This window comes from Dasypus novemcinctus, chromosome 7, assembly GCF_030445035.2.
Source record: "Dasypus novemcinctus isolate mDasNov1 chromosome 7, mDasNov1.1.hap2, whole genome shotgun sequence".
Classification (NCBI taxonomy): domain Eukaryota; kingdom Metazoa; phylum Chordata; class Mammalia; order Cingulata; family Dasypodidae; genus Dasypus; species Dasypus novemcinctus.
In genome coordinates this window covers 84,395,431-84,418,593 of record NC_080679.1, presented here as the reverse complement: position 1 = coordinate 84,418,593, position 23,163 = coordinate 84,395,431, and the positions used below count along the sequence as shown (strand labels likewise).

Genomic DNA, 23,163 nt, shown 5'->3' with positions numbered 1-23,163 from the left:
CAAGATGGATCAAAGATCTAAATATAGGACCCAAGATCATAAAGACCTTGGAAGATATTGTAGGGACGCATCTACAGGATCGTATATTAGGAAATGGTTTCATGAACTTTATACCCAAAGCACAAGCAATGAAAGAAAAAATAGATAAATGGGATTGCCTCAAAATGAAAAACTTTAGTACCTCAAAGGAGTTTGTCAAGAAAGTGAAAAGGCAGCCTACTCAATGGGAGAAAATATTTGGTAACCATATATCTGACAGGACCCTGGTATACAGCATATATGAAGAAATCCTGAAAAATAAGAAAATAAAAAACCCATTTAAAAAATGGGCAAGTGATTTGAATAGACACTTTTCCAAAGAAGAAATACAAATGGCTAAGAAACACATGAAAAGATGCTCAATATCACTAGTTATTAGGGAAATGCAAATCAAAACTACAATAAGGTATCATCTTCTGCCCATTAGACTGATAGCTATTAAAAAAACAGAGGACTAAAAGTGTTGGAGAGGATATAGAGGAATTGGAACCTTCATCCACTGCTGGTGGGAATGGAGAATGATGCAGCTATTGTGGAGAACAGTTTGGCATTTCCTCAGAAAACCATGTATAGACCTGCCATATGATCCAGCAATTCTACTGCTAGGCATATACCCAGAAGAACTAAAAGCAAGGACATGAACAGACATATGCACACCAATGTTCATAGAGGCATTATTCACTATTGCCAAAAGGTGAAATCAACCCAAATGCTCTTCAACAGATGAATGGATAAACAAACTGTGGTATATACATACAATGGAATATTACTCAGCTGTAAGAAGGAATACAGTATTAGCACATGGGATAACATGGATGAATCTTGAGGACCTTACATTGAGTGAAGCAAGCCAGGCACTGAAGGACAAATCTTACATGACCTCACTGATATGAATTAAGCAAATTAAGCAGACTCACAGAGCCAGAGTCTAGAAGATAAGTTTACAGAAAATAGAAAGGGAGAAGGAGGTTGTGAGCAACACCCATGTGGGCAAATTCTATGTATGATAAGTTGGATGTGTGTAGTTGTACAGTGAAGGGGCATGACAGAAGTGTAATGATACTGTGGGCAGTGCTGGTTTGTCAGGGGGATGGGATGGGGAGGGTGGGTTGGACTGTCCATGGAACTGGGGTGAGGGTAGAGGGAGGGAGCAGGTGAACACTGGAGATTGGCAGGTACATGGTTGAAACTATAATGTTCGGAATGCTCTTCTGACAATATGGCAAGTGAAGGTTTCTGGTTTGGAGCATTGGATATGGGGGGTATTTGTGGCAAGGTACACTTGGGGCAGTCTTCTAAGGAGTGTGTGTGTTCATCTTGCCATAGTGTGTTATATCAGTGGGTAGAGACCCATATAATGTGTGGCAAGGTGGTAGACTCCCATCCTAGGGAGGCCAGCTATGTTCTCAAATAGAGGGGCAGGAGTCTCTCAAGAGCATAGACATTGCCTAATATGGGAGGACAGACCAGTGTGTCAAGCCCTCAGTGTTGATGCAATTAATTATGAATCTTGCCCTTCAAGGAGTGAAGCATGGTGGTTGCTGTGGGTCCTGAGGGGAGGGTCAGGGAGGAATAGAATAGATGGAACAGGAGGCATTTTGGGTGTGATGGAAGTGTTCTACATGATCTTGCTATGATGGATACAGGCCATGTTGAATAGTATCAAAGTTTATAAAAGTGTATGGTCCAAAACATAAACCATAATGTAAGTCATTGACCATGGTTGGTAGCTATGTTTCAATATTTGTATATCAATTGTAACAAACGTACCCATCCACATATAAAATGCTATTAACAGGGAAAGAGAGAAAATGGGGAGGATGTTGGATATATGGGAGTCCCCTGTATTTGGTATGTGACTTTTCTGTAACCTAAAACTTCTCTGAGGATAAAATGAAAAAGTAAGACACTGGGGCAATAAACAGAAGAAAATGTCACTGTACGTATGCCAACAGATCTTTCAGTGATGAAATGCAAAATGTCAAAAACATTTTTAAAATAATTTTTCATTATTTTTTATTATCCCAGTTTTTTATTTTTTAAATTAATTTTATTTCTTACTTTTAAAACAATCATTATTATTTAATTTTCTTATTAATTGTATTTGGCTATTTTATTGGCTTCATTTTTTAAGATGTTTTGGATCACAGAAGTGTTACAACTGTGGCAGGGGAGGATCATTGGTATGGGGTGTCACTGATGGAGGACACATGGGAGAAAGCTCACCTGGGCATACATATAAGGCATATAAATGTGTTCAAATGGTCATGGGGCATTGTCATGGTGGGTGAAGATTCACACAGTAACCAAAGAAATATCAAAGTCCCATCCTGGCATGCTCTATCATATTCTCTAATGGATAAGCAAAAATCCCCTGAATACAGAGGCAATGACTAGTGAAGGAGAATGGTCCATTGATGGGCTCTTGATATTGATGACTGTGCACGTGAACCTTTAATCTTGAAATGGAAACTTAGCCTCATATTACAGGTTGCCTAAGAGTTGCCTCCTGGTAACCTCTTTGTTGCTCAAATGTGGCCTCTGTCTAAGCCAAACTCAGCATATAATACATCCCCCCTGGTTGGGACAAGTCTCCTGGGGATAAGCCTCCCTGGCACCAAGGGATTATTACCAAGCACCAACTAACAATGCAACTGGAAAAAGACCTTGACCAAAAGGGGGAAAAGGTAAAGACAAATGAGTTAATATGGCTAAGAGACTTAAAAGTGAGTTGGGAGGTCATTCCAGAGGTTACACTTATGCACATCTCAGCAGGATCTTATTGACCACCAAAGTAGATACTACTCCAAATAGTGGGGCTTTGAGGGTTCTGGAGACATCCAGACACTATAGTCAGGGCAGATAGCTCAGGAGTTTGGTGCCTTTGCAGTGGGACCTACTTGGAATTTATGCTCCCTAGTGTGACAGAATTGGACTCAGTTATGGTTTCCCTACACATAGCTCTTCTGTCCTTTTATTGAACCTATAATTAGTACTAGAGTTGGTATGTGTACATCCAAGACATGTAAATCTTTGGGCTGTGCATGGGTCAGCTGGGTCCTGAATCTCAATGGAGTTGCAACACCTACTCTCTAGTTCGTTGTTCTCACCCAGGGCAACTACAATGGAGGTGATGATGGACAATGACCATACCAAGGAACTGAGAGAGTCTACATCTGCAAATAAGAGTGTACCATCCATTTGGCCCCATGGGATCACAGTCCCCTCTCAATTAGAGGTAGAATGAACATCACCATCCCAGAATCCTCAGGATTGGGGAATGAACTATGGACTAACTGGTTTTCTACTTACTGGTTTTCTACTATAGATTTATTGTGATTCTACCAGTGGAAGAAATTATATCATTGAGGTGGAGACAGTGGCCACTGGAAGTTCTGAGGTCAGGGAGAGGGAAAAATACGTGTAATACAGGGGCATTTTTGGGACTTGGGAATTGTCCTAAATGACATTGCAATGACAGACACAGCCATTATATATCTTGCCATAATCTACAGAATTGGGTGGGAGAAAGCATAAACTACAATATAAATTTTAATCCACGCTAAGTGGCAATGCTCCAAAATGTGTTCATTAATTGCAATGAATGAAACTCACTAACGAAGGATATTGTTAATGTGGGAAAATGTGGGCATTGTAGGAAGCAGGGCATATGGGAATTCCCTATATTTTTTATGTGGCATTTGTGTAATGTAAGTATCTTCAAAAACAACAATAACAACATACTACTGGCACAAGGCAGCATATAGACCAATGGAAACAAACTGAGAGATCAGAAATAATCCCCCATATATATCTATGGCCAATTGAATTTTGACAAAGGTGCCAATTCCACTTAATTGAAAAAGAACAGTCTCTTCAACAAATGGTGCTGAGAAAATTGGATGTTCATAAGTAGAAGAATGAAGGGAACTCCTACCTCTTACCATATATAAAAATTAACTAAAAATGTATCAAAGAACTAAATATAAGAAGCAAAACTATAAAACTCCTAGAAGAAAACATAAGGTAAGCATTTCTACAGCCTTGTATTAGGCACTGGTTTCTTAGATATCACATCAAAAATGGAGCAACAAAATAAAAAATTGATAAATGAGACATTATCAAAATTTTTAAAAACTTGCACCAAATTACTTCATCATGAAAGTAAAAGGAGAATCTACACAATGGGAGAAAATATTTGAAAACTACATATTCAATAAGGGGTTAATATCCAGATTATATAAGGAAATCCTACAACTCTTCAACCAAAAGTCAAACAACCAAATTAAAAATGGGCAAAAGACTTGAATAGACATTTCTCCAAAGAAGATATACAAATGGCCAAAAAGCCCGTTAAAAAAGATTATCAAAACCATTAGCCATTTTGGAAATGCAAATCAAAACCACAATGAGACTCCCACCAGAATGACTACTATTTAAAAATGGAAAATATTGTTAGAGAGGATGTTGAGATACAGGAGTATTTGTTCATTGTTTTTGAAAATGTAAAATCATGTAACCACTGTGGAAGACACTTTGGCAGTTAACCAGAAAGTTATATATAGAATTACCATATGACCTGGAAATTCCACTTCTAGGTATATATCTAAAAGAACTGAAAGCAGTGCATGCTTCAGAATTGCCAAAAAATGGAAGCAACCCAAGTGTCTATCAACTATTGGCTGGATAAATAAAACCTGGTGTGTGTGTGGGTATGTGTATGTGTGTATATTCCAGCCGTCAAAAGGAATAAAATTTTGATTCATGATACATGTGACAATATGAATGAACCTTGAAGATACTGTGTTTAATGCAATAAGTCACATACAAAAGGATGAATACTGTATAATCTTACTGATATGAAATAATTAGATTAAGCAAATTCAAAAGTTAGAAACTAGAGTATAGATTACCAGGGACCAGATGGAGATAGGAAATGGGAAGTTCATGCTTAAAGGGTTTAGAGGTTCTGTTTGGAGAGATGGAAAAGTCTTGATTATAGGCGGTGGTGATGGTAACCCAACATTGTCAATTTAATTAAGACCACTGCATTACATATTTGAATGTGGTTAAAAAGAGGAAATTTTAGGTTGTATATATGTTACTAGAACAAAAACATTTTTGTAAAAAAAGCATAGGATTTTACCACACAAACAATGAACTCAAATGTAAACAATTTATAAGAACAGTACAATTATAAGAATTTTTTTCATCAATTGGAAGACGGTACTACACTAATGCAAGGTATTAACAATAGGGAAATTACACATGTAAGGGAGCTATATGGGAACTTTGTATTTTCTTTATGTCTTTTCTATAAACCTGCAACTTCTCTAGTTTTAAAAAATGTATGCTACCCAAAAAAGTCCCAAATAAAAAAATATAACTATCAAAAACTCCAGTTCAGAGTCTTGCTCATTTTATGCAACTTGGAGAATTAAAATTCTCCAAAAGAAAAAAATTCAAAAACAACATGGATAACGTTTAACAGTTATCCCCCAATATCTAATAGAGGAGCAAGTCCAAGAATGGAATTCTAATGACATCTACCTGCATCTGGGGACCTATAACTTGTTAAGAACATTTTCTATCTTTCTATGTGGATTCAGCCAATCCTAGCTTGGTGTAACAGACTCTTGTCAAATGTTTGCTTGAAGCAAAAACTCATCCAGAAAATATTTTAAGGCTCATTTATCACTGCATTACATATCCTACCTTATTAGCATTTGTTGTATTTTTTTTCATAACATGATGGTGATCCACAATCTTATTATGGTTCATCTCTATTTCTAGAGATCTGGCATGCAATTTTTTTTTTTTTTATTTGTTACAGGAGCCTTTATAACTGACAGCTGCTCTTTCCAGACAGATGCTCTCTCTGTAATCTCTATTTGCTGTCACACCTTGGTTTGCCCTTCTCACCCTGTGATCTCCTGTGCAGGGCTGTGGACCAGTCTCTTATTCCTTTGCTGTGCCGACACTAATGAAAAGCCTCCACCTGCCTAAACCACAGAGTAACTAGCCTCAATCATAATGATAGCTTTATCCTTATAATATCTTTACCTTCACATGCCAAGATGTGCTCTGCAATCTCAAGTTCCTGACAACATAAAAATACTGTTAGGAAAGAAAAATAAACATAACCAGTTGTGTTTTTTTTGCCTATAGTATGACAGGCAGGAATATAAAATGAGATCCCATGTTCCATAATTACTTGACTTAAATAGGGAAACTACAAAACAAATAAGAATTTCTTTTCATTTGCTACATACATTAGGGGAAAACATTGGAATGTAGCAAATGTTTTTTTTACTGAATGGCAGTGGGGGATAAAAAATTAATAGTTTACCTTTGGTGGACAAAGAAATGGAAGTGAAGCAGAGACTGCCTTGAACTCAAAAGGTCATTTTCAGCTCAATTTCTTTCACATATAAAAGCAATGTCGAAAACATTCAGAATCAGTGTATTTCTCAAATACCTGTCCCTTTTTCTACCTCTTTTTTTCTGTGGGATAAACAAGATGGGGTCTAAGAAGGGTCCATGACTTTACTAGCACAACTCTCTTTTTAAGAAGGAGAGGCCCAGGTATACCCTAGATTATCTAGCCTATACTTGGAGAACAGATCCCATCACTCTTAGAGAGATTTGTGCATAAAGTGGTTTTCAAGCCATTTAGTTAGGTGGGACTATACTCTTAGTCTTACTAATCCCATTTGAAGTACCTAGATAAAACTAACGGGGCAGTCCCTAGCAATAAGACACAGAATTTCCTCAGATATTGTCTCATGCGCTTTGTACAGAGCCACAGGACATCAGAAATGAAAGGGATTTTAGATATTATGATAACTAATCCCTTATTTTATCCTGGAGGATACCAATGACTTGTCCAAGATCATGTAGATAGGTGAAGCATTAACAGATATGCCTTTGGTAGGGTTCTTTTATGTACCATAGAGTGGGAGATAAAGACATTCCAAATGGAGCCCTGGGTCAAAGTGGGGTATAATAAGAATTTAAGTAGATGTGTTCTACCCTTCAGTCAGGGCCATATTAACAGATGCTCCTCTAATTAAATCCTTTGTTTGTTCCAAAAAGGACCAAAATATTTGGCATCCTGAAATGTTTGCTGATAAATCTCATTTCAAAGGCTAGTGGGGTGACTAGTATATGCTATATGCAGCTATGAGATCCATTATGGGATGAGAATGTAATTTTTTCATTTCCCTTCTCAAAATTTGTATCTAGAGAAATTAAGTACAGAATACTGTTCTTTTAAAGATATAACTAAACTATACTGAATTTTCTGTGTCTACTACTGAAAATAATCCCTGGTATAAAAACCAATAGTGGCAAGTGAGGGACACTGGCATATATTTTACAGGTTACTGATTTTCAGGAATAATATCAAAACTTGGGATTCTATATGGACACCAAAACTAACACAGTTACCTCTCCCAAATCTTCTAGGTTCCTTCATCAGGAATTAAGAATAGTGGAGATATAATTCGCCCTTTCCCCCTCAAATGCAGCTTCTAAAAGCTATTCTCTCTGATCATGACGACTGCCATCAAGTGCAAATATATCCATGGGGTTGAACAAGTAAACCTACACTAAACAAACTATCATACACATATTGGCCAAAAGTAGAGTCATTTTCAATGGGAAAAGGCAAGAATATACTACACTTGTATGCTAATGACAGTGCTGAGAATAGAAAGCAGTTTTTTCCCCTATAATTAGGAGAAAATTAAAGAATAATTGCCTCCGAATACTTGGCTGCCATTAACATGTTTGTCTTAATAATTTTAGACTAAAATAATGTTGGAAAGATTTAGAAAGAATTTTGATAATAAAATTCATTATTCTTCTAACATACATATGGATTGAAAGATAAGGAGGAGCTGACAAAATATAAAAATATTCCCTTAAAGTAACTGCCTTTATAAAAATACATTACATTGTTTAGCTTCTTGTTTTAGGGCTTAAAAATAACATGACACAAAAATGAAAAGTTACTCTTCCATAACTTAGAGCAATGTAACTACAGAGTTGGAGTTCTTTTTCTGTATAGTATATCAAGCTTCCTAATCAACATTATTTCATGCCTAATTCCTAGAACTGAAAATTTCATCTACTATGTTACATGTGGGGTAAATGTTCCTTCCTTGGTCACGCCATGAAGAGCATATATTTAATCTAAGTGGAAATGCAAGTTTAAAAAACCTCATGATAACTAATATGTAACACAGGGATATAAATCTTAATTCTGAATACACTCAATATAAAGAATCACAGTAAAAATAGGAGAACATAAACTCGAAGTTAAGAAATAAATTTCTTCTTTTAATACACAGAAAATTAAAATTTGGTTCCAAAGAAGGGAAAAAATTTGTGTCAACAAATAAATACCCAAGTTATATTTATTATAAATCGGAGAAGTAGTGCTAGAGTTAATGTAATGCATGGCCTATATTGTGCTCACAGTTTTGGGATTTCCTGGAAAGAAATCTGCTTATTAAGGACCTGGAAATTTTAAATAGTCTATTGTTACAAAGTCAGAATGCAAAAGAGATTATGTGTACAGTGCAACTTTAAAATTCCCTATCATTAGTATCTTTATACTAGACTATGACAATCCCAGAAAAAAAGAAAATAAAGATGTCTACAATCAAAACCAATAAAGTACACATCATTTACAATGCCAAGGAAAATGTCTTATAAGAAACCTTATCTAGATATAATCCTCAAATGTCATAATGACATAGGATGACTCACATAACACTTTCTTTCAAATATTTAAAATCTGGGAAGCAGATGTGGCTCAACTGATAGAGTGTCCATCCACCATATGGAGGGTCCAGGGTTCAATCCCCAGGGCTTCCTGACCCGTGTGGTAAGCTGGCTCATGCGCAGTGCTACCGCACACAAGGAGTGCCCGTGCCATGCAGGGGCGCCCTTGCGTAGGGGTGCCCCACGCGCAAGGAGTGCACTCCGCAAGGAGAGCCACCCCGTGTGAAAAAAGTACAGCCCACCCAGGAGTGGCGCCACACACATGGAGAGCTGACACAGCAAGATGACGCAACAAAAAAGAGACTCAGTTTCCCAGTGCCACCTGATAATGCAAGCGGATGCAGAACACACAGCAAATGGACACAGAGAGCAGGCAAGGGGGGGGGGGGAGGGAGAGCAATAAATAAAATAAATCTTTTTAAAAAAAGCAAATATTTAAAATTTAACATGCAATATTATTTACTTTAATTGAATACTACAATTGTGCTTTACTAGCATGATTTTTACATGCAGGATACAATAAAAAAAAATCAAAGAATGTAAAATTAAATGTAACATTATAGTGGCATGGTGCCAAAGAGTTACTTTAGTGACCAAAGGGAAATAATGTAAATCAAAAGAAAATAAAAGTTCAAAAATGTTGTCCTTACCATGGGTGATACACTCTGAGAACTGCAACCACTTCTACCTTGATATGGGTGCAAATAATTCTGGTACAGCTGCATGCCATACTGCAAAAAGAATATATAAAAACACATGCCCACCACTTTACTGATTATTTATGAAAGTTAACACAATCACAGATCATAAATCATCAATTTAAAGACTAAAAATTACACACTTTCCTGAAAACACATAAAGCAACTAAAATATTGAAAGGCAAACTTTTAATGCCTTGCATCAAAACATTTAAAAAGACAGTTTCTTTTTTTTACATGGATATACAAATTAAGACTTAGCTTGCTGGTATAAATTTCAGGAACTGACATTCCATTATTCTTAGCATCAAATAACACTATGACCACTTGGAATGGTTCACCACCTAGTGATAAGGTAGCTCACTTGGAAAGGTTGTCATTCTTTGTGGTACAAAACTGGAAATTCCATACCCATTCTAGGCAACATTAGACAAAATTCAGTACGGTTCTCTGACGACTGATTAATGAATTGCATTGCCTCTTCAGTAAATCCATAAAATTAACCTGATGTTGAAGATTCTTGATCTGGGATCAATACTCTTATGCCATTGTTTAACTTTTGCTTCAAGTTCAGAGAAACCAAAATGGGTAGAGAGCCCAATCAGGGTGATTTCAGACTAAGGGTTGCAAAATACCATGTAAAGGGCAATCCTTTAGTACCGTGGCATCTTTACATTTGGAGAGAGCATCATGAGGAGCTGCCATGAAAAGTGAGCCTAGATTACAAGTGGATCCTTAGTTAGAGAACTATTAAGAATGCCAACTGCCACTACCAAACTTGTCCTGATGGGTTTCCCATTTGAGACTGGAAGCTAACCCATTTAGGTATAAGCCGTTGTGTTAAAAAAAAATAATAACAAAAATTACAGAAAGCGAAAAACAATGGGACAAGCAGGCTTTTCTTTTTACTATACTCCACAATTCTCTCCTTTTCCTAGGGCCATAAGGAACTTAAAAAGCAGTCCTATAGAAAAGAGATTGAAGAAACATGAAATTCACCTTAGGATGAATTTCATTTAAACATTCCAATAGACATGATTCTCTACTAAAGACTATTTCCTTAGCAGCAATTCCAGGAAAGTGGACATATTTGGTAATTAGGCAGAAAATTGGGGTGGGGATGTCACTGTTTTCAAGACTTTGATTTTTAACAGGAGTGCAAACCCGTACTCATTTACAATTATCTGCTTTGACTTCTTTACCCAATTATTTCCAATGTCTAAAAATTATTTTTTAATTTACTGTTTGATTGACATTAATGGGACTTAATAAACTTTATTTTAAGTTAACACTAATCACTTTAAAAACAATCACTTTAAAAGAAGACAGAGGAGCAGAAATCCTAGTCAAATTCACTTTGGGGAATATACAATAAATTCAAACCAACACTTTCCACAAGGCTCATGCTGTTTGGCCACTTTTTACTTATTTGCACTGAAAAGCCTACTACCTACTAATGAGACCACTTTTTTTTGACGATATATTGTTCTTGGTCACCGTGGTGTTAAATGCCTCTGTGCTGCTGGAGGTTCTTAGTAGGTATTTAACTTTGGCTTAGGAGTAGGAAAAGGGTCAACAAAACACTTCTCTGTCCTATAGGGACAGACAAGGAACTAAAGTACAATAGAGAAGAGCTAAGCAGAGGTCTTCATTGAAGGGAAGGAGAAGAGACAACATGCAACTAGTACATTATACTTAAGCAAATCTCCCCTTTCCTAAGTTTCACATTTTTTGATGATTCTATACAAAACTGTAATTTCCCAGAGCATAATGGGGTGTCCATATAATGCTACATGAGGAGAATGTATACATATGTTTGAAAAAGAATGGGAAATAAAATTAAACAATACAGTGAATTCTTGGAGGGAGGATATCTCTAAAGGTGTGCAATCAAACAAAACAGGAGGGTGCTTCTGCTCCAGCCAATGGAGCAGAGACTAGTCTATCTTGTATCCTGCCCACTAAGTACAACTATATAAACCCTGGAAATAATGCAATAGGCAACCAAAGGGGGCTCTGAAAAGTAGAAAGAGGAAGGCAGACTAGCTAGGGACCCCAAGACTGCAAACAACACAGGAAGTGAGCCAGACCCAGCATCCTGACCCCCAACCTAACAACAGAAGGCAGCCTAGGTGGGCTCATTTCTCCCGTGGATCGGAGGGGAATACCACCACCAGTAGGCTGACCTGCAACAAGAAGGGGAAGCAAGCAGGAGCCCCACTGGGTGTAAAACCTAAATTAAGGCTCAATACCACATGCTGCCTTGACATTTTGTAAAATCAGTAGAGCCTCAAATAGCCTACTTATAAGTTCTCCTTTCTCCTGCGCTCTCATGGATAAAGCTTTGAAGACGGAGGAAAGGGGACATGAGCCAAGGCATACTGGACGCCTGCACAGGCTGGAAATGGCATGGAAACAGATTCTCACCTAGAGCCTCCAGCAGGGAAAACAACTCCACCTACACCTTAATTTAAGCCCAGTGGGACCCATTTTCAATTTCTGAATTACAGAAACATAATATGATAAATTTGTGTTGTTCTAAGCCACTAAGTTTGTTACAACCAACAAAGAAAACTAATATAGATTTTGATACCTGGGTGTGGGATATTACTGTAACAAGTAACTAAAAATGAGGAAACGGCTTTGGAATTGGATACTAGAGAAAACTAAGAAGAAAGTCAGGAGCATGGTAGAAAATACCTAAATCATCATGTACAGACTTTTGGTAGATATATGGATATTAAAGTCACTATTGATGAGGGCTCAGAAGGAAATGAGGAGCATGTAACTTGAAACCGAGGAAAGGCAGTTTCTGTTATACAGTGACAGAAAGCTTAGCAGAATTGGGTACTGCAGTTAGATTCAGTGAAGCACCGATTAACAGAATTGAGCTAACCACCTGCTTCTGCACTGTGTATCTGACTTTGAGCACAAGTTAGAAGGAAGCCTTGGCCAAGGTTGGAGGAAATTTCCTCTACTAGCCTAGTCTGATTTCCAAGAGAATTCTGACATAAAGGGAGAGAAAACAAGGTATATTCTCTAACATAACTGATAATGGAGTAGAGCCTTCCAAAGAGTGCCAGTCTCCTAATCTGTAAAAGCAGAAGACTAGACAAAATTAGGGTTGCTAAGCCAGGTAGACACATGGAATTGGCTCACTATATCACGATCCCCAAGGATGGAGCTGAGGCACATAAGACTTCAGAAAGCTCCTACCGAGATTCCAGTGCATATCCCTAGTTAGTTACTTAGTTACTCCTTCCTGAATGTTTGTTTCCAAGAGCTTCTGAAGTTCTTTTTTTTTGTACATTTTATGACAATGAGAGCAACATAAAAGCAACTACCTATCCTAAGAGTTTCAAAGAATTAAGCCCTCTAAACTTGACTGAAACCATAATCCTGATAGTCATTTTAATGGCAGAACATATAAGAAACAGATTCTCTCATAAAGAGGTATAACCATGGAGGCTATCTACTACAGTAGCAAAAGTAAGTGAATTTCAGTTACTACAAAGGACTCATTTAAACTATTAAAAAAACAACAACTCAACTTTCTTCTAATACCATCACCCACTAGGGTGGCTAAACTATTTTATTCATATGTATATATATATATATATATACACACACACATATATTAGTAAGGATGTGGAGCAATTAGAAACCTCATCTATTGCTGGAAGAAATGTAAAGTGGTTCAGGCACTGTGGAAAAGTTTGGCAATTCTTCAAAAATTTAAACATAGAATTACCATACGACCTGCCAATTCAACTCCTAGGTATATATACCTGAAAGAGTTGAAAACAGGTACTCAAACAAATATATGTACATGTACATTCATAGCAGCACTATTGACAGTAGCCAAAAGACAGAAACCATCAAAACGCCCATCAATAGATGAACACATAATCAAATTGTGGTATACGCAAACAAGGTAATCTTATTCAGTCATGAAAAGGAAAGAAGAACTGATACATTCTACATCATGGTGAACCTCAAAAACAGTATGCTAGGTGAAAGAAGCCAGACCAAAGAAAAAAAAAGAATCACGTATTGTATGCTTCCTTTTATATAAAATATCCAGAAGTGGTAAATCCTTAGAGCTAGAATGTAAATCAGTAATTGTCAAGGGCTAGGAGATGGGGTGAACAAGGAGTGGCTGCTTAGTGGATTCCAGGTTTCCTTCTGGAGTGATAAGAATAGGCACTAAACAGAGGTGCTGGTTACCCAACATGAAACTACCAAATGCCACTGAATTGTTCAGGTTAAAAGGGTTAGTTTTCTATTATGTGGATTTTCAACTGAAAAAAACATAACAAAACAAAACAAATAACAACTTTCTGCCTTAAATAATAATTCTGATTTTGATTATTCTAGCCTTCTTTATTTTGATCTCTCTTAACTAGGATGCTAAGGAAAGGTTGACAAATTATATAACTAAATGGCAAATAGCAGAAAGAAAACAATAGACCTGGAAAATGCACAAATTACAATTTAATTTAAAAATTGACAGCATCGCTTTCTTTAGGATAAATAAAATGGTAGAAACCAAAGACTATCCAATGTCTCACACTGCTCTGTGATTTTTTTCTAATATAAGGAAGAGCCAGTTTTAGTACATACATCAAACATTAATCATCTAAATCGTCCTGTGATAATAAATGAATTATTATATTAGCAAATTATTTTAGTGCCCAAGCATGAATCATGAAGGGTACCTTGGAAAATTTTGAGGCTTCTGTTTTAAACCAAAGGTTTAATAACATTGGTAAGTTACGTATTTTGTTGAAGTGTTTTTCGTACTTCAACAACAATGGTATTGACTAATTTTTCTAGAGGACAGCCTGTTCTTTGGATTGTATCTTTTCAATGAAAAATATTTTTAATAATTTCCCCCTAATTGTGACTAGCAAAGCAACAGCTTCAAAAGTAAATGGCTCATAGTTATTTTATAATTAAAAACTGTGTTAAATTTACAGTTGTATAGGTTTTGAAAATAAATGTGTTTTCTATAACACTCTGGAAGAAAGAAATCCTGCATCTCTCTTCCCTAAGTCTATTTACCTTTAGAACATTCTTACTCATTTCAAAATGCTTACCAACAAATTATGCTTACAGAAATTATAATTTCTACTTAGCACAAAGGTAGATGTTTTAAATATAAATCTATAGCAAAATGTATACATAATTATAATCCTAATTATTAAACTAGAAAGCAATTTAGAAAATGCTTGAGTGAAATACAAAACATATCCAGGTGAGCAATTTTAAAATACATTTCATGTTGTATTGTTGGCTACATTTTAAAACTGTGGACCAAGTTATATGAGAGAAGTTTCAGTCAACTCTACTGGCTGTATATGTAATACTCTTACAAAAGTAAAAATCATAACATTTCTAGAAATGTAATACTTAACTCCACATACCAAAGATAAATGTATTAGGTTATTCCACTCTACTTTGGAAATGTTGATCTTTTAGATTAAAAAATTATGTACATAAATTTGGTGTTGATGGTTTTTCTTCTTTCTCATAGTGTCATTGCTACGTCTTGAAATACAGATATATGCACATTTTTACTGTACTCACAGCATCCAACAGAAATGCATGCTTCCAGCGGGATTACCTTAAGCAATCTAATTGCAGTCACCCAGCACGTCCTACTCTGCTCTTCCTCTGCACAGAGCATTCTCAGGTCTCGGGGCCCTCCCGCTTTGTTAGGCTAGAAGGCCACAGCACATTGTTTATCGTTAATGCATATCTTGAAGGTAACACCTGTTGAAATAAAAGCCACTAAAATTCTCCTATATATAAGAGAAAGCTGTCTCTTTTAAAAGAAATTAAAATAAACTCAAGCTTACCTAAAAGGCTGAGGCTTGCTTTATTCATCTATCAAAATATTAAGCCTGTACCTTAAAGCAGAATCCATAGTTAGTCGGTGCTCCATATTTTTTTTTGCCTGCCAGTGACACATAAATATCACTATTGCCAAATTCGCTGAAAAACTGCAAATGCCGTGGTTCCTTTAGAAAAAAGTGGTGAAATGGATACATATTTTTATATTTTCTTTCTTGTATTCCTATTATATTACATAATTTATATTTTGGCAAAATTTATCCCAAAAAGAATTTCAGTGTAATGTCACAGAAGCAAAAGGAAAAAATATATATATCATGAAATAACCAGGAAATGCATACAGTTTTATTTAATTGGGAACTATCAGTTTGCTTATAAGTTAGCTTCCAATGATAGAAGAAAATGTATCTTCTTATTTTAAAATTATTCCCTTTAACCACCACTGCAAGGAATCTGAGGGAGAGAAGATAGCAAGGAATGGCTTTTCAAAACGTTTTCCTTATTCCAGATTCAAATGATGACAGTTCAACAAAGGGAAAAAAGCTGGTTTGAGCTTCTGCAATAGTTAGAGTGCAAAAAGGAGAAAAGAGGATAAATCCTGCTTTACAATCATCCCTCATGTCTGTATAACACATCACAGGAAATAAGGAGATGGCTGCATGGCTATACTCCTCTACAGAGAGAAGAAAGTATGTACAGATGAATTCAGGGAAATTACCTGCAATGGAAAATGTATGATTTTTCAAGGCAAAGTGGAATCATGAATGGCTATATTTTTCTCTGGGAAATCCATGAGATTTAGAGTTGGCCATGGGAAATCACTGGGTCATATTATTTTCTGATAGGATAATAACTTGGAGAAGTGCTTAATTCTGGAGATGAAAATATAATCAAACTGACTGAAACACATTTGTTCCCTAAAACCTTGCTACCTGAAGCGTGGGGTCTCAAACCACCAGCATCAGCATCACCAGGTAGCTTGTTAGAAATGCAAAATCTCAGGACCCGTCTCAGACCTATTGAACCAGAATTTGCATTCTAAAAAGATCCTCAAGTGATGCAGAGGCACATTAAAATTTGAGAAGCAGTGTTTTAAAACAAAACAAAACAAAACAAAACAAAAACAACAGAAGATTCAGCAATGTGAGCAACTCCATTTGAATCCAAAGTAATCCCATTTATTTATGAGTAGGCTATTCCATCTCTGATAGTTGGTAGGGCAAGAGTATCTCTATTTATCAGTTTTCTTAGGCATTTTGATCTAACAACTAACTCTAGTTCCCAACAGGATGGGAAAAAAATTGTAAAAGGGACCCAATATAGGATCTATCAGAGCAAGGGTAGAGGAAGGAGAAAAGTACTCCTATTGCCATGGCTTATACATCTTCATTCCTTCATAGAAACTGATGTGCTGGTAAAACATTTGACTTCTTTGAAGATGGAAAAAAGTCATTCTGTCCACTGATACTGTAGAAATCAATATAGCTGGGTCATTTGGAAGTGAGAGAAAGACATCTCAAGAAACACTGGAAAGCAGCAAGAGGCACTGTCAGTTTCTCCTCTTAATCAATTTTTGTCCCATGACTGCACACATATCAAGGACTACAGTACCATTGGATTACAAAGTTGAGTTGGCATAGTTAGCTAAAGTGAAGCATGGACATGTGTATATTAGAAGGAAGTTGGAGAGGAGGGTTCTTGGAGAGGTTCTCTGTAAATCTTTCAATGCCATATCTCCAAGGTTTGCAGCAGTGGTTATCTAAATCCCCACACAGCCTTTAGAAAGTAAAATAAATTGAGACTTCCTCATATAAAAAGACAGGAGATGGTCTCCTTAACAAGCTGTCACATCTTTATTTACAGGCAGTATTTGTTATCTGTTTGGGCAATCACCATAACATGATAACTTCCTCTAGAAATTTATTATCTAGGAAGGAGCCAAAACTAAACAACATTAAGGACTCAGTTGAGTGCTACTATCTACCATCATCATCAATGGCCAATATGAGCAGTATGACCTGGGGTGAAAAGAAAAGGTATGAACTGTGTTGGATCTCAAATATCTGCAGGTCTAGGATAAAGAGAAAGGGAGTGAATTCAAGGTGGGGAGGAAATGAGCAGCGTATGTGGTAATGTAATAAGAGAATCATGAATGCATCAAAAGATGCATATTGAAACTACTTGTGTTGAAGCTGAATGTTTAGGTTGGAAACAGATTATGTCAAATGTTTGGAATAAAAAAATTTACAAACCCTTGACATCAATTAATCAAGTTACAAACACAACAAAGTAAAATCCATTTTAATTTGCAACTAATATATTATTCAGAACACATTACTGACACTTCAACTTACCTTTGATGTCCCTTTAGTAGAAAAATATAAACCAGATCTTCTTAAAAGGAAGTAAGTCTTTTTCCAGGACTTCTTTCCCTGTTCTTTTGCATGTAAGAAGCCATGGATTTCAGGATATGTGCTTGAACTCAGAAACATCTGGAGAAAAATCCGACAGTCTTATACTATTATTGAATCAATGACATTGTAGCCTTGTAATAATCTTACTAAGATTTTACACATGAACATGTAAAATCAAACAGTATCAATACTACTTATCCCATTGCAAAATTGACTTCATTTATAAAGCATATATACATTTATAATAGAAAATAAGACTTTTGAAAATCTGGGGCGTTTCAAATGAAAATATGTTCATAAAATATACTTTCTAAGTATCAGTACTTAGCCAACCACCAAAAGCATTAACCATTTCAATGTCCACATGAAAAGCTATAGAGCTAAGCCATGGTACTCTTCTTCCTTTTTCATGACTTTCCCTGAGATTACAGGTTTACCTATCAACTTCGGTATGGTATAAAATCACATTCCTAACTTGAACTGTTAAGAAAGAAGTTAAGCCAATTTCACCTCCTTGCTGAGGGGGAAAGCAAAGTATTTCGTCTTCTATGATCTGGTTCTCAGTTATGGGTGGGTGTGGGTGTGGGTGATCTGCATCATTATCTCCCACCTCACAGCCTCCTCTGTAATGTGACCTTGGCACTGAACTACCAAGAGGTGGAGTCTGTTTCACCACCCCTCTGAACTAGATAAGCCTAGTGACTGCTTTGACTGATACATGGTAGAAGTGGCATTCTGCTAATTCTAAATGTAGCCCTTAACTAACTGGTGGATTCCACTTCTTGACCCTTGGGAGCCAGCTGATACATGAGAAATGCAGCCACCTTCAGACCACTGTGCTTACGGTAAGAAGCCCAATCCAGATGTAAAGACCTTGGAAGATGAGGCACGATGAGGGGATAAAGAAAGGCCAAGGAGTCTGGAGGCACATGGAGTGAAAAACCCATCGGAAGGGGACCCTTCATTCCCAGCCATGAGAGATGTCCTACACAGGTAAACCCTTCCCAAATCCCTGACCCACAAAATTGTTGGTAAAATCCAAGTGGGTGTTTCAAGTCATTAATGTTTGGAATAGCTTGTGATATAGTAATAATTAACTGAGACAGTGGGCATATGCTAGTCAGGAAATTGAGAACAAAAAGGAATGGTTCCATCCAAGTGTACTCAGTGTCCTTAATGAGACAGTGGAAATGCATTAGTGTCTCATTAAAAGAAAATAGAAAGCCTTATGAATAAACAAATCCAAGACAGAGAAACTGAAAGTAAGAGAAGTTATTAACTACAACAATGTAACATTTTTAAAAGGTACTCAGGAAAATGCTGGTAGTAAATATGTACTTTATTTAAAAGTAAATTACTACTTTTTTAAAATTTAATGATCCACAGATATTAATTGATGCAAAACAGGGTAAGCCAGTTTTTTAGTCTGAGTACTTTCAAAGTTATTAAATCAAACCAATTAAATTTTTAAAAAGGAGTCATAGAGGTCACACTAGGGAAAATAAAGGAACCTTTTAGAAAGTGAAAACATCCCATCGGTGGAGAGAAGAGGTCAGGAACATGCTCAGGACTATCTGATTACCAAGCCTGTGCTTTTCCTTGTTTTTATAATTTAACATAAGAATAATATAACTTTATTAGAGGAGGATTCAGGAAAGAAAAAACTCCAACTTACCACCCTTTCCTAATATAGCAGTGAAACCTTGAAAAGAGATGAGATCTGGAATTTCTATGAAAATCCAGCAGCATATCAGCAGATTTTAGAAAAATCTTTTGAGACTAATCACATATCTAAAAATATTCTGAGATGTTAAAATGAAATATAACCTATTAAAAAGCTCATAAAAACAAATCTGTGACAGATATGCCTGCCTAATATGTTGAATATTAGGGCTATTATCAGAAATATTTAAAGTTTTCTTCATTAAACCTAAAAGAACGTTGAATGGGTTTGGAAGTACCTGAGGCTTAACTCAAACAACAAACATTACAAAGATATTACTTAACATTAACTTATTCACAACAATGATAGACCTTCTGATGTGAAATCTACTAATCTATCAAAAAGAAAAAGAAAATGAAATAATTGAAGTCATTCTCCAATTTTAATGAAAAGTTCATAGAAAATTACCTCAACCAACTGCCAGTTTGGAAGAAGTGAGTCCAACAGCCCAAAACTAAGGAGGGTCTAAATGACCAGTATTCTTAATTTGCAATTTCTAGTCAAATATTTCCATCACAGCTATTATAAATTTTAGGGTATTAAATAGAGATAGTTTATATCCTTTTCTTCCTTTCATTTAATCGCTAAATATTTTATCGATATATGATTTAGAGAGTTAGTATAAAAGCTAATACTGGATATCTATCAGTAAAATGTCTGCAATTTTCCAGGAATTCTGATGTTTAAAAGACTAACATATATCTTGAAATATATCTCAGCAAACTTCCTTTCATGATACACAATTTTTAATGCTTAAAATCCTGGCCAAAATTATGAAAAAAAATATTGTTTATTGATCTGGGGCATTCTTTATTCAAGATTTTTCTTCTTCCTCTTCTTCTTCCTCCTCCTCCTCCTCCTTCTCTTCTTCTCTTTTTAGTCTCACTTTCATCAAAAATTAGTCATTTAAGGCATAATATTTCAAAATCTGGGCCTCTACAAAGAAGAACCTCAAAGCTTCCTTTTATTATAACATTACTTACATATTTAATAAAAATACATTTTACCTGCAAAATCTGTGTGGGGGATATTTCACCATTGGTTTCAGTTGCAAAACATACCATATGCTCTGGAAAAAAATACTGACAAAAAGAGACAGGCTAAGTTACCTCAAAACTTACGGTAGAAAAGATTCAATCATGAACAATATAGTAGTCTAAAGCAAAAGTTCTTTAAACCATTGTGTCTAAAATTCACCTTTGAAAATGCAAGATCTTGGACTCTATCCCCAAGTATGTTGGAATAGAGTCCAAGGGTTTGCTGACACCCTCAGATGATGCTGATGCAGAAAGATCCACACACCTCAAATTCCAAAACACTGCCCTAAAGTGAACCTCATGCCTATTCTCATATTCCTTCCCTGAATCCTACAACCACTCCATGAATACTGAAGCACTACTGACCCCAGCTTAGAAAATCAAGGCTCACAGAAGTAAAGGGTATGCCCAAATGTCGTAGCCCACACAGTATAAGAGCCAGGACTTAAATTAAAGCTGGGGAGATAAACATCCTGTCCTTTCTACCAATTGTTTTCCAAACTTACTTGTTCATAAAAATTACCCAGGGCAGTTGTTTAAAATATGAATTCTCAGGCCTTTCTCTTAGAGTATTTGATTCAGCATGTCTAGGCAGGTCCTTTCTAAAGTATATGTTTTAAACAAACATCCCTCTCCACCCTCCAGGTAATTTCTATAATCAGACAAGTTTGGGAAAATGCATTCTACTACACTTCCTCTAAGAGAGGGGTTTTCAATAGAGGTTCTATTGACAATTTGGTCTGATAATTCTTTGTTGTGGGGGCCATACTGTGCATTGTAGGATGTTAAGCAGCATACCTGGCCTGTACCCACTAGCATCAACTCCTCAGTGGTGACAACCAAATACATGTCCAGGCTTTGCCAAATCGCCCTGAGTTAAGAACCACTGTTTTATATCTACAAAAGGAATGGTGGTCTTGTTTAAAGAAGGCTAAAACAAAAACCTAAACCATATCCCTGTAAATATGGCTTTTAAATTCTTGCCTTGCATAAAGATTCAAAACAAAACAAAAAAACGCTTGCCCTTCATATTGTAATTCTATTTAATTTTTATTAGAATTCTTATTTTCTTTGTCAAAGATCATCTCATTATGTTTCTATTAATAGGTTAAAATAAAAGAGAATGTAAGAGGTCTTTCAGGATTTGAAAATATTCTATTATGGCGTGTAACATATATTTTTCATGAAGGATAATTTCAATCCAATTATCCAAAACTTAGCACAAAATATGCTCCAGCTGCAGAGACAAAAACAATTTAAAATAATGAGCCCTTAGGCTATTCTGACTTCTCCAGATCCCCTGTCTTCATTAGAAAGTGACATACGTTTATTTTCTTTAAAGAGAACTGTAATGAAAGTAGTATTTACAAGACAATGCACTAGTCTTTTTCTCATTTCTACTTAGCTCAGTAATTATTCCACTGAAAACAAAATAATTTGGAACCGGCAGACTCACGTCAATCTTAAATTTCTCACTAAGTTACAACATACCCACCAATTCTTGATCGATTTTGACTTTTAAAAATTTATTTAAATTTCCTAAATTTTGTAAGAAGTATTAAACTATAATATTTTTGGAATCTGTCTGAGGATAGACAATAATTCCTTTCCAAATCAAATTTACTATAATTTTCTTTCCTAAAAGGTATGTAAAAAGAAGTAATTTTCTTGGGTTTCTCAGTAGTTTTAAATAATCCAAATCCCTCTCAATTCAATTTTGTCACCATGGTTAAAAAAAAAATACATCACTTGTGAATTTGAATCTCTGCCTATGGGCCTGACTAACCCTTATTAGAGTAAGAAATGTGACTAAAGGCTTAAAGGACTGGAATTCTTACCTACAATTTACCAAATTAAGAATTGTGTTTTATTTCTAGCGGCTCTCTTCTTAGCATAAAATTAAAGTAAATTTAATTGATTCATTCATTTTCTATAACCATTTCTAAGAATTTCACTTACCATTGGGTTCTTAAAGAACTCATATTTGGCATAATTTTTTCTAAAGTATAATTTATTTTCTTCTTCCATTCCCCAATTAGATAGCACTTCAATCACCAGTTCATGGTCTTCTATTGTTCTTTCTGTGAAGAATGTTTAAGTGAGTATGTTGGTAGACATATAGATATACAAATACATACATATACAGATATACATACCAATGCAGACATATAAAATATGTATGAATCCTTATTAAACATCGCGACTCAATCCTGAAATAAAGTCATATTGATGAAATTTCTCATCACTTGTAAATTAGTAATGTTGATCCTTATACCAAAGCAGACTTTTACCTGAGGAAAAAAATGACTAAAATATCACAATACTCTTTTCACTAATTCTATCTCTTTTAATTGCTGTGTAAATTATAACATAAGTTTGATAACATAACTCACTAAGAATATTGGAACTAATTTTTTCTCTACTTCATCATGGTGCCAACATTAAAATATGTATTTCAAGGTTGAACAATTCATTCCATTAAGAGATGGAGAATTTTGACAGGTTCAAACAGATATATCTGGATAACTGAGAAAAATTAAAATAGATGCTTTAAAAGGAAGTTCTTAATGCAAGGAGATATAATTTTTAAGAATATTAATTTCCTG

The 23,163-nt window shown here is 35.6% G+C and overlaps 1 protein-coding gene across 2 annotated transcripts in view; it reads right to left on the bottom strand.

The window, feature by feature from the left end:
- Nucleotides 1-23,163, bottom strand: part of GRB14 (growth factor receptor bound protein 14) — a 138,804-nt gene that overhangs the window by 10,827 nt on the left and 104,814 nt on the right. For both annotated transcript variants that reach the window (XM_004464393.4, XM_004464394.4), the window contains 6 exons: nt 22,517-22,638; nt 20,528-20,602; nt 17,738-17,875; nt 15,440-15,550; nt 15,154-15,249; nt 9,480-9,560 (listed from right to left, as the gene is read on the bottom strand). In XM_004464393.4, the coding sequence (XP_004464450.1) occupies nt 9,480-9,560; nt 15,154-15,249; nt 15,440-15,550; nt 17,738-17,875; nt 20,528-20,602; nt 22,517-22,638 (623 nt within the window). The remainder of the gene's footprint in view (nt 1-9,479; nt 9,561-15,153; nt 15,250-15,439; nt 15,551-17,737; nt 17,876-20,527; nt 20,603-22,516; nt 22,639-23,163) is intronic.